Source organism: Triplophysa rosa, unplaced genomic scaffold (assembly GCF_024868665.1).
Source record: "Triplophysa rosa unplaced genomic scaffold, Trosa_1v2 scaffold144_ERROPOS1059899+, whole genome shotgun sequence".
Taxonomy (NCBI): Eukaryota; Metazoa; Chordata; class Actinopteri; order Cypriniformes; family Nemacheilidae; genus Triplophysa; species Triplophysa rosa.
In genome coordinates this window covers 15,381-33,767 of record NW_026634147.1, presented here as the reverse complement: position 1 = coordinate 33,767, position 18,387 = coordinate 15,381, and the positions used below count along the sequence as shown (strand labels likewise).

Sequence of the window (18,387 nt, the reverse complement as noted above, 5' to 3'; positions counted from 1 at the left end):
CAAAACTATGGACCCATCTCATTATTATGAAACTATTTAAGCCATAATAAGACGTTTCATCTCATTATATGAATACAATTTTAATGTGCATTTCAAACTCATAGATCTGTCATATGCTTTACTGATGGAATTGCACTAGAATACTAATATATTTTTAACACTTTACACCGTTGCATTTGTTAACATTAGTTAAGCATTAGATTACATGTCTGCATTTGTTCATCTTTATTTTCAGTATTTACTAATATTTTTTAAAAACATTGAACATGCACCATGAACTAACATGAACAACTGTATTTGTATTAACTAACAATAAACAAGATTAATAAATGCTGACTGAATTGTTCATTGTTGGTTTCATGTTCATGCAGGGGTTCACAAATTTTAGATCCGAGACGTATAATCTCTCAAGATCCTCCAGAAATACAGGCAAAACACACACATTTGTTCCTTTTTAGTAGTTTTGTTATTATGAATCAATAAATTTAATTTTAATATACATAATGGTAGGGCTGTATGATTATGTCAAAAACTGTAGTCCCCTTGATATTGTAATGTTGATTATTAATGTTGGATTTTGCATTTAAGTATGTTTGAAACTTCCTACATGCTACAAACGCACCACTTGTGGCTCCCACTGTCAAAACAAGCATTATAAACGTGTAAACCAATGATCAAGTGTCATTGTTGGTCATTGGAGAAAAAAAACATTTACTAATGCTAACAAACATATGATTTTAAATAGTACGGGGGCACGAAAACAACTCAAGCCCAGGGGCCCCCATCCTCCTAAGTCCGGCCCTACGCGTCTGACTTTAAAACTGCGCACCTCGCGCTGCACGGAGAGAAACGTTTTTACGACTTTAAAACTGCGCAACTTGTGCCGCACGGAGAGACATATCTGACTTAAAAACTGCAAACCTCGCGCTGCACGCAGAGACGCGTGTACAGAGAGACACATCTGACTTAAAAACAGCGCAGCTCGGGCTGCTCATGCTGTACGGAGAGACACGTCTAAAATTGTCATTTTAAAAGGAAATTTTAATTGAATTTTAAACGTGTTGTTAATTATTGTAGCGCTAATGTAACATTACCATTGACCTTGCTTTGTTCTTAAATTGACCGTGTTTATATTGCGCATAGTTTTAATTCATATAATTTAAATACGAAGCATTAATATTGAGCTTACAGTATTTTCAGCAGTTTATTTACATTTGTGTTTATATGTATATTTGCCCTTTACAATATTATATATTGCTTAAATGTTTTTTAACTCGCAGATATAACAAAATACATGATAATTATTCACAAGAGCATTTTAATCAGGTGGTTTTAACGGATACACAATGCAATTCAACTTTCTAATCACCTTTCATAAACGAATAATTACAAAACACAAATAAGTCCTAAACCAATTAATCTCGCAAATTAAATTACTTATTTATTCAAACGAAAAATGAAGAGATGTGTAAAAATGATGAGGATAAAGTGAAAGTAAAACAAGAGCGTGCTCGGACTACATTTGGATAACGTCCACGTTAAAACATAGTTAGCACATAAAAAACACCACAGAAGAGATTTTCTCAGGTTGTTTTTAATACTACAATAGAATGTATATTACAGAAACATGGGTGTATCTACGTGAGAGACATCAACCAATAGGCAGAATACAGACAAAATAATAATTAGCAGAAGTTTACAGTCAATAAGCATTTTTCTGTTACAAAAAGAACATTCCATTGGCATAATCATTCTTCACAAGGGAAGTGTGGATGGGCCTGTTATTGCCGACATTTAACTGAGAAAACACATCACAAAATCACAAAGCTGCTTTATTCCTTTCAATTGTTTACTTTATCAAAAGCATTTTGCCATACAAGATAAAGATGAAAATACATGAAAATAAAAAGCTCTGAATGTGCTGTACTTGAAGAAAATTGAAAGCTTTGTTTCAAGTGTTGTTTACTTGTACAAACCCCATAGTAGGTAAGGTTATTAATGCAACCTGTCGCTCATAACTTAAGATGTTGCGCTTGTCATTACATCACATGGCTAATCTCTGGCCCACACTCCAGTACAGTAGGTGGTGGATATGCACCTCAAACGTATGTTGCCACCCGCCATTAAAAAGGAAAAGAAGAAGAATTATGTCACATGATCACGTCAATATGGCGGACAACCGCTGATCGCATTCATACTACACCCATTCAGGCAAAACAGTACGCACCCATTTAGCCCTGAAACCTACTCATAGAGTATGCCATTTAGGATTCAGCCACCGTCGTTGCTGCGTCCGAAATCACATACTGTGACAGTACATACTGAATTTGAATAAGTACCTACCTATCGGCCGTTAAAACAGTACGTTCTATATAGTATGAGTGGGTGTAGTATGAACACATTTCGGACCAATAATAAAAAAAATATTAATCAACTGTTTTCAGCGTGACAAAAATTATGCGTTATTGAATTGCGCATGCCTAGTGGAGGTAGCTGTAGCCCTTCTAGACACAAACGACATACTGCGTCCGCCATGTTTTATGCTCATGTGACCTGTATGCTCTTTGACCTATGATATATTAACAGCAACCTGTACCTGGTGTCGGTACAAACATAATTTATTCATGAGAAATTCATTAATCTGTACTTTTAAAAAATGGACACCCGCTTTGAAGTTTGCCGCTATTTTTATTTGATTCACTTTTGAAATTTGACCGTTTCTCAGCTCCCGTGGAATCATGGGATTGAGAAGTGTCCACAAAGCCCTTTTAAAAGGAAAGCCTGCAACCAACTGTCGTGATTCTGCCTCATCTTGTCATGTCTTTCTTGATCTTGTGGCAGAATCACGGCAGGATCCCTTGTTATATGTGGAGAGAGACGTTTTGGCCCTGTGGGCCTTCCATATTCTCTCTCTCTCCAGTTGCGTCTTTTAGCCCCACCCACTCGTTCCCTGTTAACTTCTCCTTAGTGTTTGATCCTTGTCACCTGCCCGTCACCCTCCCTATGTTATCATCCCTCGTTTGTATTCCCCTATTTAAAGCCGCTGTTTTTCCTGTCCTGTGTCGGTTCATTGTTTCCTGTATGTGGTTTAAACGGTCCTTGTTCATGGTCAGTGTTATTGTAATCCTCGGATTCCTGCCTTGTCTTGCCCTACCTTGCCTGTTTTGTGAGTTGGTTTTGTTTATGATATTTAGTTCTCGTTTTGCCCCCTTGTGGGAAGTTTTTGTTTATCCTTTGAGAAGTCTTTTGGTTATAGTGTATTGTCACCCCATTGTGGGTTTTTTGTTTTGTTTTTGTGTAGAATAAACGTTTTGTTAACACCTCACCACTGCTGCCTGCATCTGGGTTCTTCCCCGCCGCAATACGTGACACCATCAGCCAAAAACACACTCCATCCGGGTTTTTCTCGCCTACTGTTTTTTGCATACTGAGGTTTCGGACATACAATTCATGACTCGTACTCATTTTTGCCTACTATATAGTATGGAAGTAGGCGATTGCGGACGCAGCGCGTGTCTACACCGGCCGCAGTGCGATGTGACAAAAAACAATAGATTATAATTTAAAATTTTGTCCACACTGGATGTGGCTCTGGTGTAGACACGGTGTAAGACCCCAGCTAACATAGTTACGTTATGACAATGTACCTGGGCCGGACCATATTCGTTGCCACGACGTACCATAATAACGTTCCAGTGCTGTAACTTTGTGATTCCCATATTCGTCGTGACGACGTAACATTGGACGTTGTTGGTACATGGTGATTACCTGCTGAAGACATACCTGGGACATACCATATTCAGCGCAGCGAAGTACCAAAAAACGTTTCTGGGACGTGATGAGCATGTCCTAACGACCAAACAGTCATGTTGGTAAAATCGTTTTTTAATTTAAACAATTACCATCCCTCACATGGAGGATTAAATTAATTTGTGGAGTAATTCTCTTTTCAAATATGTATAAAGCACAGTATAACAATTATAAAACTCGACACAGCACTGTACATCACAATCAGATATTTTATTTATACTGTAGTACATGACATGAATAATCAAAGACTTTGCATTTGTCTTGACATTATAACAGATTTTACTCTGATCATAAATTTTCCATACAATAACGTAATAAATAGAAATGACCAGATTCATTAATCAAATGACCAGTGTCCAGGTTATCTGAAGACCAGTACACCACGTCGCTGCAACGTTCTCCATGGGATTAATTCACGATTTTATTTAAGGATGTGGCTAGGACGTTTCTGGAACGTAAGCAAAAATTCTAAGAAATGGAACGTTGCCAAGACGTCCTCAGAACGTGGTCACAAAGTAATGTCACAGTGACCAAATGAAGACCAACTGGTGATGTCGTCAGAAAGTACTGTGTTTGCTGGGACATTATTTGATGTCTGTCTGCGTCAGTGGCGTATCCAGGGGTGGGGCCATTGGGGCACTTTCTGTAGTCTGTGTGTTTATGTCTTAAGTATGTATAGCACCTTGGTCCTGGGGGAACGTTGTTTCGTTTCACTGTGTACTGCACAGTATATTGTTGAAATGACAATAAAAGCCACTTCAACTTGAACTTCCCCCTCTGAAAGATGATTGCCCCCCCTGGTGTGCCCCCACCCTTCTTATTGCCTGCCAGGCGGTTGATCGCAAATTCAAATCATTACATTTACATTTAGTCATTTAGCAGACGCTTTATCCAAAGCGACTTACAGAAAGTTCAGGAATCAATAAAGTGATATGTCATACAGGAGCAATAACACAATAGGTGCTAATACCAAGTACACTTTTCACAAAAGCCAGACCAATACCTGTTGAGAGAGAGAGAGAGGGTTAGTGTTTTTTCAGTCAGGATTGACAGAGTTATATAGCCTACGATCGCTTTCCCTCACACATCCAATTTAAGCGTAACATGCTGGGTGTTTGTGGTTTTATTATTATAAAATACAATTGCAGGTAATCATGAAGCTAGTGGGACTATGTAAAACACAGCAGACATCACACCTGTATTAAAGGTGAAATTGTTACTACTTTTGTATTCGACAGACTGTATTCTTAATTTTCGGGTGCGCTCCTATTTGAAGTTGGGAGCACCAGTGCTTATAAAAAAGTACATTTTTCCTAGGGCCTCATTTACAATATGTTGGGTAAAAAAAATCAGTTTGATTTTACGATAATTTATCAAAGTGTGTACATGATTTATTAAACGAACGTACACACAGAAAACCTGCATACGTGTCTCATTTAGATGTGAAATCTGTAAATATCTTATCTGTAAATCGCAAATTATATTAAAATTGTGCGCAGCTGAGTTTCAGATCTCTGCCTTGTAAACAATGTCTAAATAATGTCACTAATACATAAGAGAGCACCTGGCAAGGTCTAAGTCCTTTACGAGAGGCAAGAATGACGTATATTTTTTAAAACCCTGCAGCACTCGGGCAAACAAAAGTGCGTTCGTTTGCTCAGACCGTGATGTGACACTAAACACTTTTCCACGTCAAATATCGTTTTATAGCTTAAATATGAATGTTGTCATGGATTTTTGCTTACGCAGACTCTACGATCAAATATGTGCGTACACCCCAGATAGCACAGGTACATCTGTAAGAGTTCTACTAAAGATCAGGGGCCTCATTTATCAACAGTGCGTACGCACAGATATGTGCGTAGTGAGTGCGTGAGAACAGATTCACGCAAAGTGTGGGATTTACCAACTTGTACTTATACGTAGAATTGTGTGTAAGTACAAGCACACCTCTGAGCATGCTTACGCAGAGAATCTAGTGGTAGAATAGTGATACTACAAAAAGAAAGTGCCACATGAATCACCGTGTGTTTCATGTGATCTTTTTTTGCAAATACTCGATTAGTAATTTCATAGCTCGAGGTACACATTTGCGTGTGAAACGCTATAAAAGACAAATGGGAAATCATTTGAAATGTGGTTAGTGTCATGGATGATCTCGCTTTGCTGGATGATTTGGCAAACCTTCTTTTAGTGAAAGCACAATGTAAAGACACATTTAACAAACCAATATATGAAAAATGAATAAATGAAAAAAACATTCAAACTAATTGAAAAAGATTAAAAAGAGGTTTGCACATTGATTATTTTTATAAAATTGTATAAATAATTTTTTTTAACATCTTATTGCTTTTCTATTACTACATCGCTTTACCAAATCGTAATAAGATTTAACCAATTCCACCAAAAATAACTGCAAATATTGTTTCTTTTCTGAACAGTTTAATTTAGGCTATAGAAAATAAATCTCCTATAAAGAATTGTAAAATTAACAATAAAACCCAAATTGATCAAACCATGCATTGCGCAAAGAATGTGTTTTCAAAAGGCTTGTTGGACTTGATGCATTAAGTCGAACAAGCCAAAAGACTGCGGTGATCTGTTTAATGACAGCACAGCATTCACGTGATTTATCAAGGGAGGTGTTGTCACCATATATGGTAAATTGGAGGCGTTTCCCAATGCTAATGACCATGAACGAGCACGGCGCTTAAGAACATGTGAGATTTATCAACAATTATTACTCACTGGTGTGCGTAAGACCCGTGTACGCACGTTTGATAAATACGGATATTTTTGTACTTAACACAAATTCTAAATTTCATTCGTACGACAAAATACTGAACCTTTTCTACGCACTTTTGATAAATGAGGCCCCTGGAGATCTGGAAAACATCTGCTGTGTAAAAACATCTGATAAACATCTTAGAGAGAGCTGTTGTACATCCATTCTAAATCATAAACATCTTACAGACGTCTTGTAGATGTCAAAATCCTCAACCACATCCCAAAGTGCTAAGCGAACTCTGATGGGTGTACATAATACGATCGTTTAAAATAAAATAATTAATTTATGCGTTTAATTTTTGTTTATAATTTTGCAAAAACTACGAGACCGCACCCGAAGGTGTGTGCCTCGCTGTGTGTCTGGTGTTCTGTTTTAGGACACCGGCAGGCGGAAGAGCAAAGGTCTTTCAAAAACAACATTTTCATTGTGGTGAAAGTCTAAACCGCAACAAATATGGATTGATGCAGAATATTTTGTTATATAAAAACATGTTGTGAATTTTAGAAATGAGAACATCTATCCTTTTTCAATATATTTTGACTTTTGGATGTTACAATGCTCAGGAGCTATAATTGGATCACACGAATCGCACACACCACTGGAATCAAAATGTATGAATAAATGTATGTATGTGTTTTGTTAGGATAGTTAATAATAAACATCAGGACACGAAATTGAAATTCTTACGAAATAAAAAATTTATTATTTCATAGTCAACCACAAAACTTATTGGGTAGACTAATTACTTTATTGCTAATTACAGATTTTCCAAGTAGATAAAATGATGTAAAATAAAAACAAATTTTAGAATATAATAAGTAATAAATATTAACAATATGCATGTAATTGCATAGTAAATACCTTCGTAGTATGGACATATGACAAAATTAGCAAGATCAAAAACAGTTACAAAGAATATTCACTAACCTGTGGGAAAACAAACGGATTTAGAAAGCTGCATTTCTTTTTTGCTGACATTTTGAGGGTAAGCTACGTTTTGGCTTAGCAATAACATAAAAAACGCCAGATAATAAGTTGCTAGGCAACAGTGGCGATAATCTTCAATGGCAAGAAAGAGCGCTGAAATGATACAGTGTCTGTAATGCATGCGGTCAATTTGACCACAATGGCAGTTCGAGGTAGAAATACTCAGAACTCTTTTGTGTTTTGTAATTTTAATAAAGCAACAATGTAAGAATAAAATATACATATTATTTAAGAAAAGTCAGGGTACTGTAGTTATATGGGTTTTATTTCAACAAAGTTGTTACATTGCAAATTTTAAAAACGGTCAAAATGACTGCCTTGGTAGTTCTAGTGTTAAAGGCAGTTCTTGAAAATCAGCGGCCACTAGCGTTGTATTATAGTTTTGCAACGAATCTCTGAGTCATTTGCCCACCCCTCCCTTTCGAATTACGACGGTGGCAGCAACAGTAAAAAAAGATGTCGTCTACTGAGACAGCAGATAGCAGTGATACAAGCAGGTAAGGCAATATATTAACGTAATTAATCATTTAACATGTATTCTATTGCGAAAGTTACTGTTACAATTCTATAATTAGATATACACTCACCTAAAGGATTATTAGGAACACCTGTTCAATTTCTCATTAATGCAATTATCTAATCAACCAATCACATGGCAGTTGCTTCAATGCATTTAGGGGTGTGGTCCTGGTCAAGACAATCTCCTGAACTCCAAACTGAATGTCAGAATGGGAAAGAAAGGTGATTTAAGCAATTTTGAGCGTGGCATGGTTGTTGGTGCCAGACGGGCCGGTCTGAGTATTTCACAATCTGCTCAGTTACTGGGATTTTCACGCACAACCATTTCTAGGGTTTACAAAGAATGGTGTGAAAAGGGAAAAACATCCAGTATGCGGCAGTCCTGTGGGCGAAAATGCCTTGTTGATGCTAGAGGTCAGAGGAGAATGGGCCGACTGATTCAAGCTGATAGAAGAGCAACTTTGACTGAAATAACCACTCGTTACAACCGAGGTATGCAGCAAAGCATTTGTGAAGCCACAACACGCACAACCTTGAGGCAGATGGGCTACAACAGCAGAAGACCCCACCGGGTACCACTCATCTCCACTACAAATAGGAAAAAGAGGCTACAATTTGCACGAGCTCACCAAAATTGGACAGTTGAAGACTGGAAAAATGTTGCCTGGTCTGATGAGTCTCGATTTCTGTTGAGACATTCAAATGGTAGAGTCAGAATTTGGCGTAAACAGAATGAGAACATGGATCCATCATGCCTTGTTACCACTGTGCAGGCTGGTGGTGGTGGTGTAATGGTGTGGGGGATGTTTTCTTGGCACACTTTAGGCCCCTTAGTGCCAATTGGGCATCGTTTAAATGCCACGGCCTACCTGAGCATTGTTTCTGACCATGTCCATCCCTTTATGACCACCATGTACCCATCCTCTAATGGCTACTTCCAGCAGGATAATGCACCATGTCACAAAGCTCGAATCATTTCAAATTGGTTTCTTGAACATGACAATGAGTTCACTGTACTAGAATGGCCCCCACAGTCACCAGATCTCAACCCGATAGAACATCTTTGGGATGTGGTGGAACGGGAGCTTCGTGCCCTGGATGTGCATCCCACAAATCTCCATCAACTGCAAGATGCTATCCTATCAATATGGGCCAACATTTCTAAAGAATGCTTTCAGCACCTTGTTGAATCAATGCCACGTAGAATTAAGGCAGTTCTGAAGGCGAAAGGGGGTCAAACACCGTATTAGTATGGTGTTCCTAATAATCCTTTAGGTGAGTGTATTGTATTTCTTGCGTGCTATCTAGTACACGCTGAGAGTAGTGAAGTAACTAAAGTTAGCTAATCGTAAATAGCAACGCTGTTCAAAGCGTTTGATCTACAGCGACATAGGCAGTTAGGTGTAAGTTAGTAGACGTTTGTCTCCCCCTTTGTAAAGTCAGGAACAACCGGAGTACGTACCGCAGGGACGGAAAAACATAATTATTCGGAGGTTATATGGCCATTTGTATAAAATTCTAACGTTACCGTTTCAACAAAACAGTTGTTTGGTAAACATTGAAAAAGTGGAAACATTGAAAATGTTGAATTATCTTCCCAGTCTAGCAGAAAACAGGCAACTTCGGCGTCGCCTTGAAAACATTTGTCTTTCAACAGTGCCTTCCATCTGGTAATAGATACACCGATGTTTATCCTGGATTTCTGCCGCCGTTTGGCTCTAATTCGTCTGGCAGCATCACGTTTGCGCTTCTTTGACGACGGAGATTCACGCTCTGTCGGTGCTTGTGCACAATACACATGGTCCTCCATTTTATCAAAACTTCTAAGACAGAACAATCAGTTGCTTCAGGCTAGACGATGACTCCTCCTCCTCCTCTCCGTACTACGACTTACTACTTTGTGCGTCTTCAACTCAGTGATGATGCAAGCTGCGTCTAAAAACACACACGAAGACCAACATATACGAAACGCGCTCTGTAGAGCTGTTTGTCCGTTAGAGCTTACTGTACAAAACATGGCTGCGCAACATAACAAATTCCATGTAGATAGGCCCGCTCCCTATGTAGATACAACTGGTTTATTCTAAGGTAATAAAAACATAACTTTTCATTACGTAAGGTTTTCATACACATCTAAAGACACAGTTTTGTATGTGCTTGTTCGACTTCATGCGGTGCCGCAAGAATCTGCAGCCGCCTGACAACAGCAATCCATTTTGGTTAGACAATTTGTCTGACTTTGATCGGCGCTGCAGCCGCCTTAAAGGTACAGTGCGGGATGTTTTGTATGATCTATTAACAGAAATGCAATATAACAATGAGACCGCATGAAGTCGAACAAGCCTAATGGAATTCATGCGACTTTTGCGTCATTGTAGATTGACATGCGTCACAATTCTGTGCTGATTTAAAGCTTCACGCGCCATTCTGTTGACGGAAGTGCACTTTACAGCTCGGATGCCAAACATTAAGCATCAGATTATAAACATAAGCCCTTACACTGTCTACCGCACGATGCGATGCAACAAATGACTATAGAATCCGTTATAATAAATAATTTTGCCACTGGATACGGCGCGATGCAACATGACAAACATCTTAATGGTGTCTATTCTCTTTTGTCGCTTTGCATCCACCAGTCGCGTGCGTGTTGACATGGTGGTAAAACATAAACTATAGGTGTGTTCTACTCCATGCTGGGACGTGCAGACACGCCGAGAGCGGACTGCTACGGACCGCATAAAGTCAAACTCACCCGCTGACTTGACCCTTGCTTATTTCTGTATGACAGCGTGCTGCGTGTTCTGAAGGAAAATGTCAGGACAACTGTCTGTGAACTGAAGTGGGTCCTGCAGCAAGACAACAACCCCAGGCCCACAAGCCGTTCTATCAAGGAATGGTTACAGAAGAACAAAATTCATGTTTTGGAATGACCAAGTCAAAGTCCAGACCTTAATCCATTTGAAGTGTTGTGGAAGGACTTGAAGTGGAGAAACTCACAAACATGTCAGAGTTGAAGCTGTTCTGTACTGAAGAACTGGATAAAATGTCTCCCAGTCGTTGTACACGACTGATCAGCGGTTAGCGGAAACGTTTAGTTGCTGTCATTGCTGCACAAGCAGGTCACACCAGATACTGAAAGCAAGAGTTCACATACTTTTGCCACTCACAGATGTAATATTGGATAATTTTCCTGAATAAATAATAAATGGTGTTGTGGTTTCTCTTTCTCTGTCTTGAAGAAACACTCTTGAGTATCGGGTTTGGATACCTTTATAGGGGTCCTCTCAAGCACACGTCAAACTGAGTTATTTGGGGGGCATTGAGCTACCGTTATAACAGATGTTCTTCCTCACCATGCCTAACTTGTGGAGCCCCTCCCCAAATGATAACAAAGACCAGTTAAATGTAGAATAGAACTTATAATGGTAAAATCATGTGTACATGATTCCTTTATATTTTGATTAATAGAATCTTCTTCAATGGCTAGGGATAGTATTTTGTCTGATTTGTAGTTGTGTTCTCTTCAACTACTTTTAGGACTTTGGTGAACACCTGATGATGTTTTGGGTCACATTTATGCAGAAATATGGGAAATTCTAAAGGGTTCACAAATTTACAAGCAGCACTGTATAATAAAGACTCCAGAAGCAGTTCATGATGTGCTTTTTCTATACACAGATGTACTAATGATCAGATTAACACCACAGGCTACACAAATCAATCACTTAATCTTCTGTTTTGTGTTTATTCTGGAAATGTTTAGTTAGTCTGGGAATGTGTTTATGAACCTGAACAGATCAGCATTACTGCAGCATTTGCTCAGTAATTGTTTGCTGAAATAACAGGCATAAGTTTATAAAGTGTAATCTTTGGGAATCTGTTGTCTTCTCTGTGTGTTTGTTGATACAGGTGAAGAGAACATGTCAGTGATGGAGGGAGATCCTGTTACTCTACACACTAATGCTACTCGTATACAGGCCGAAGATGTGATACAGTGGTTTAAAGATTCTCTCATAGCTTATTCAAACAAAACAACCACCACCACAGGCAGATTTGTTATGAATTCAGATGGATCTCTCTTCATTTTAAAGATCAGATCTAAAGATTCTGGAGTTTATGATGTAAACATCACTGGCAGCAAACACATTCACAAGAGATTTAATGTTACTGTCACTGGTGAGTATCCTGAGTATCTTTACATCTGAGCTTTTTAAACTATTGAGGTGACATCATATCAACAGATTTATATTTGCTTTAATGTAAATGATACAGAGATCATAATAAATGATGTTTAATTAACAAAGTTCGGGAGGAGCACGATCAGATAATCCACCCGGCTGGTTCGCTTTCAGCAATCTCAGCATCTACCCTATCAGCTCAAGAGAGAACCACTACAAACAGACAAAGCTGTCTGACAAGTACAGCGTCCCTCCACCACCCCTGCTCCTCACCACGAGCCGCTCTGGGTTCAGGCTAATACCGGGCTCAGAGCCCTCTCCCCGGACACCACGCCAAATATGCATACCTTTTATCCCGCATTATTATCTGCATAGGTGAACTCATGAAACAGAGGTTCTGTGTGAATCACAGTAATACATGATATGTTAACAAACTGCTGTTTGTCATGATGAACATCTCTTAGCAGTAGAACATAATCTGAACCAGTAATCTGGTAGTAAATCTGAGCGATATTAACACTGCAGAACATCACATGAGGTTTATAATTCTCTTCATCACATCTGAGATGTTTCATCTCTGCTTTACAAACTGAAAATGAACACTTACCGCCTACAAACACCAAAGAAATACTGTCAAACATGTTTATGGTAAATTGCGAGCTATTTGTAAAAGATATATTCATATTATTTGGATAGCTTTAACGCTGACTCTAGACGAGCTGATATTTGCCGCATGTTTACATACCTCTATAGACACTGCAAAGTATTTTATAACTAAACAACAGTGCTCTCTTATATCGCCATGAAGAAACTGTGTTCATTTAACAGAGACTTTCAGCTGTTTGCATATGTTGTGTTGTCAAATTAAAATTCTGCTGTTCAGATGAAGAATGATGGACTGTCAGTTTTGGAAACATATTATGTAGTAAATTAAGATCTGTATTACAGTGATATTTAGACAGAATAACCATCGTATCATGTGTTGGTTTAGATGTGATTGACAGGAGCAGTTACACTAATAACTCCCATGTCTTTCTTTAACCATTCCAGAATCAAGGTCAAACGGGGAGAAAACTGGTCCAGGATTATTGGTAGTACTGATCCTGATGGGGATATTCCTGATGAGTTGATCATCTGAAAGAACAAGAAGAGTGAGTAACTTTCAATGAGAACAGATTCATATCTGTGTAGAGACAACACTGTTATATGAACGTGTCTCTTTTCAAGCCAAATAACACTGAAAATGTCTAATAGTGTTCTGTACTCAAACAAAAATAAAATGACTACATCTACTGTGTGGTTTTATTTGGACTTCTGGTAACTCGGACATAAAATCCAGATGTAAAAGGTTTAGGTTTTCTTTTCAGTTTTCAGCACAAGAACAAAAAAAGTGAATACAGTTTAACATCAAGATGAGACGAGTCCAGTAATAAAGAACAACATATGAAAATCATACATTTACTATTATTTATGTACATGGAGCTTTTCAGGTTGTAGCCTAAATGTAAAATCGAAAAGAATGTTCTTGAGCCATGGTTTCTGGATTCCTCTGGGATTTTTTTTAGAACAGCAGTTTTTGAATTTATGAGTAAATTAACACCTTCTGTGGTAAAAACACATAGCATAGGACACTTGGATACAGTCATATAGTCAAAACTTTTGTAAAAGCGTTGTTAACACATTTCTGTAATGACAGCAGATAACACAAACATGTGAGATTTATTGCTAATACACACAATACTCTGACATTGGTTTCACTTTACAATAAGGTTGTATTTGGTAACATTACTTAATGCATTAGTTAACATAAAAAACATGTTCATTCATGAACATAACAATGAGCCATATCGTTTTTAAATTATATGTTAATTTCAACATTTACAAACATGTTTTTACATCAAACACAGTAACTGTTAACTTAGTTAATACACAGTGAACTAATATGAATAATTGTATTGACTTTAACAACGATTAATAAACGCTGAAAAACTATTACAGTACTTTTAGAATACACTGACAGACAATGAAACAAGCGACATCTAAAGAATAAAAAAGAGGAAACAACACAATGCAAAAAAGATACACATTTCTTTATTGACAATAATAATACACTAATTATTTGCTAAACAAGCTGATTTTATCTTGTGCTAATTTTGCTGTTAGTGTCTGTCATGTTTTATCTTTGTGTAGTGTCACGGCCGGCTCAAAGCCGTGGCAAATGAGGGAGACTACGAGCACAAGTTAAAGTAAAAAAGGTTTATTCACAAAATAAACATTAAAAAACATAATTAAATAAAAAAGGTTCCATTCCAAATAAAATAAAATAAGGACATAATTGTCCTAAACCAAACTATAAGCAAACACATAAGTAAACTAATCCATAAACAAAATAACTAAACAAAACATAAGGCCAACCCAAATTAGAACAAAGGCCAAACAAAGGGGCAACAGACAAAATGCCGCCCCAGTCTTCGGGAAGCTCCCCTCTTTTAAAGTTCTCCACAGGTGTCTTGAATTCTATACAAAAAGTCCCACCCCTCCGCCGGCTGAAGAGGGATGGTCCACAGGCACTCACAGTAGCTACAACACTACATGTAAATGTGAGGTCACATGCTCTATTAACACCTGTGATTTTGACTGTTTCCTTACAGAAAAAAAGACAAGAAAGAAACAAGAAAGAGACGGATGAACATTTGAAGATTGAGACTTCCAACAACAGCTCATAGTCACAGAATACAGATGAACACAAAAGTCTTTTCAAATCTAACGTATATACTGCTGTATGACATTTAGCTGTGAAACTTAAAGGTCTAGTAAAGTTGTTAATTTTGTTTTGTTTGTTTTTTTACCTGCATGAACACAGGGATTATTCATGTTTAGATACATGACACCTGTTTAAAGGGGTCAAATGACACGACTAAAATGAATATTATGGTGTGTAATGCAATGTGTATACAGGATTTAAGGTTCATAAATGCTGTATTTTCCACATACCGTGCATGTTTGTATCTCCTCTTTGCTCCGCCTCTCTGAAACACGCAGATTTTTGACAAAGCTCATGGCTCTGAAAAGCGAGGTGTGCTGTGATTGGCCAGTTCACCAGTGTGTAGTGATTGGTGGAATACTGCAAGCGTGTGAGGGAAATGTAACGCCTCTGACCATATTTGGAACATCAGGTTCCTCTTCAATTGCACTGACAGGTACGCCCACCTTACTTGCGTATACATTTGGGCGGTCTTAGTCAAATCAGACCACCAACTGATGTAGATTTGTGGGGGTGTGGCTACACGAGGTGTTTCAGGCAGGTCTGGGTGAGCATTCGCTTTTACATAGAATGACTCTTTTGTTCCCACACTTAAATGTGTGTTATACCACGGGGCTGTTGAATGCTTCAATCTGATTGGTTGACAAACGTTCTATGGGTATGCATTAACTTTCAGTACATGCACACCTATGAAGGTGTTCCAGGTCTGCTGACCGCATTACAGTTCCACATCACTTCGCCAAGTTTAAACAACAGAAGGTTATAGTGTAGCCTACAGCAGGGGTTCTCAACCTTTTGCAACTCATGGCCCACCAAGGACTGTTTAAAAACATTCCGAGGACCACATTTCCAAATATGATAGTATGAACACAAAATATTCAAAAAGTACAATTATATACTCTGCTGTTAATCTGTTATGCCACAGTAGCAGACTTAGTCAAGTCAGCTATATAGATGAAAACTGTCCTTGTATAATCATATAAAAGACTTGGCAGGTTTACTCGGTAACCATTTATACCTGTAACAATATCAGGGCAGGTGTCAGACACACAAGGGGGAATAATCTCTCCAAAATTTAGTTATTCCTCTCTTATACCAACAAAACAGACACTATTGTTTTACAAACCATAATAAAGAATAAAATAAATCAATAACAAATTAAAAATACAACACCAGATCAAGGCTTATATACCTGTAACAGGTCAGACACACTAGAGGGGAACATTCTATTCATTAGCAGAAATGTTCATTCACACCAAGTTACATACTGTAATAATTATCAAATACAATTGGTGTTATGAGCATTATGAACTGTTTAAAACATCTGAAACTTTTTAAAATCTTACACCCATTTAACAAACTTAAAGCATTTCATACATGTTATATTATGTACTATGTTAATTTTTTACAATTCAACTGGAGATAAACTGGACACATTAGACCCCTGCCCACACATCCAAAATTGAGGAAGCCTAACTGGTGTGTCACAGATCAACAACACAGTTTTCATCAACAATCACTTTAGGACCATTAATAAATCCCAACACATTAACATATTTACATGGACTAGTTTTGGAGTAGCTCGCATGAGAAAAACAATATATACTGAGAATCACTGGCCTACAGGCCATCACCTCACATAGCACACTGCTCTTGATCTGACCTTTATAATGTCAAACTTTACTGTTAATGGAAACGTGTGCCGTTTCGTTTCAATAAACAAAGCATTTCAAAAACAAGAAATACATATACATAAATCGAATAAATAAAATAACTAAACAGAAAAACAAAATGTATTAATAAACACTGATAGCCTACTGGTTCGTTTTCCTCTTCAAGCTGCTTATAACTGATAACAAATATAGTTTGATAGACCTACTCTAAAAAGTTTGCGTTATTTTTTTTACTGCTAAAGATAGAAACAATACGAGGAATAAATCATTTTTATTCAAGCTTCCGAATCCGTTCGCACTAACGGAAATGAGATGCGCAAGAAAGTAGTCCTACCACCAACAGCATTTTAAAGATATAAGAAGAAGAAAATAACATTACAAACATTGAAATTAAACATTTGAACAATGTCCTGTGGTGTGGTAACCGTGGTATCAGTGGAATAATCGACTCCGGTCTGTTCAATTATTCTCTCTCTCTCTCTCTCTCTCTCTCTCTCTCTCTCTCTCTGTCTGTCTGTCTTTCTGTCTGTTTGATTTTGCACAATATTTTGTACAGCATTTGTTTATTTTTGAATTTTTCTTTTATGGGATCAGAATTGTTCCAATATTCTGAATAAATAAACTATGATCCGCAAATAAATATAGAGAGTTTCACAAACATTTTTTAAATCCACATATGCACAAAAAGCGAACCATAAATATATGTTAGACGTTCCACAAAAAGAAATGGGATTCACAAATAAATACAATGAGATTTGCAAATAAAAAATATTTACAAATTTATTTTAATGGCATTTATTTGTAGATCGCTTTATTCACATTTGTGGATCGCTTTCTGTGCATTTGTGAATCGCTTTCTGTGCATTTGTGGATCACTTTCTGTGCATTTGTGAATCGCTTTCTGTGCATTTGTGGATCACTTTCTGTGCATTTGTGGATCACTTTCTGTGCATTTGTGGATCACTTTCTGTGCATTTGTGAATCGCTTTCTGTGCATTTGTGAATCGCTTTCTGTGCATTTGTGGATCACTTTCTGTGCATTTGTGGATCACTTTCTGTGCATTTGTGAATCGCTTTCTGTGCATTTGTGAATCGCTTTCTGTGCATTTGTGGATCACTTTCTGTGCATTTGTGGATCACTTTCTGTGCATTTGTGAATCGCTTTCTGTGCATTTGTGGATCGCTTTCTGTGCATTTGTGGATCGCTTTCTGTGCATTTGTGGATCACTTTCTGTGCATTTGTGAATCGCTTTCTGTGCATTTGTGAATCGCTTTCTGTGCATTTGTGGATCGCTTTCTGTGCATTTGTGGATCGCTTTCTGTGCATTTGTGAATCGCTTTCTGTGCATTTGTGGATCGCTTTCTGTGCATTTGTGGATCACTTTCTGTGCATTTGTGAATCGCTTTCTGTGCATTTGTGAATCGCTTTCTGTGCATTTGTGGATCGCTTTCTGTGCATTTGTGGATCGCTTTCTGTGCATTTGTGAATCGCTTTCTGTGCATTTGTGGATCGCTTTCTGTGCATTTGTGGATCACTTTCTGTGCATTTGTGAATCGCTTTCTGTGCATTTGTGGATCACTTTCTGTGCATTTGTGAATCGCTGCACTCATTTGTGGATCAGTGCACGCATTTGTGGATGGCTCTCTGTGCATTTGTGGATTTTG

At 37.8% G+C, this 18,387-nt stretch overlaps 1 protein-coding gene across 1 annotated transcript in view; it reads left to right on the top strand.

Moving 5' to 3' along the window:
- Positions 1 to 15,332, top strand: part of LOC130549637 (uncharacterized) — a 96,919-nt gene extending 81,587 nt beyond the window's left edge. Inside the window, exons 3-5 of the mRNA XM_057326910.1 lie at positions 12,017 to 12,283; positions 13,336 to 13,436; positions 14,937 to 15,332. Of these exons, the coding sequence (XP_057182893.1) occupies positions 12,017 to 12,283; positions 13,336 to 13,415 (347 nt within the window). The 3' untranslated portion in view covers positions 13,416 to 13,436; positions 14,937 to 15,332. The remainder of the gene's footprint in view (positions 1 to 12,016; positions 12,284 to 13,335; positions 13,437 to 14,936) is intronic.
- Positions 15,333 to 18,387: the final 3,055 nt, after the last annotated feature.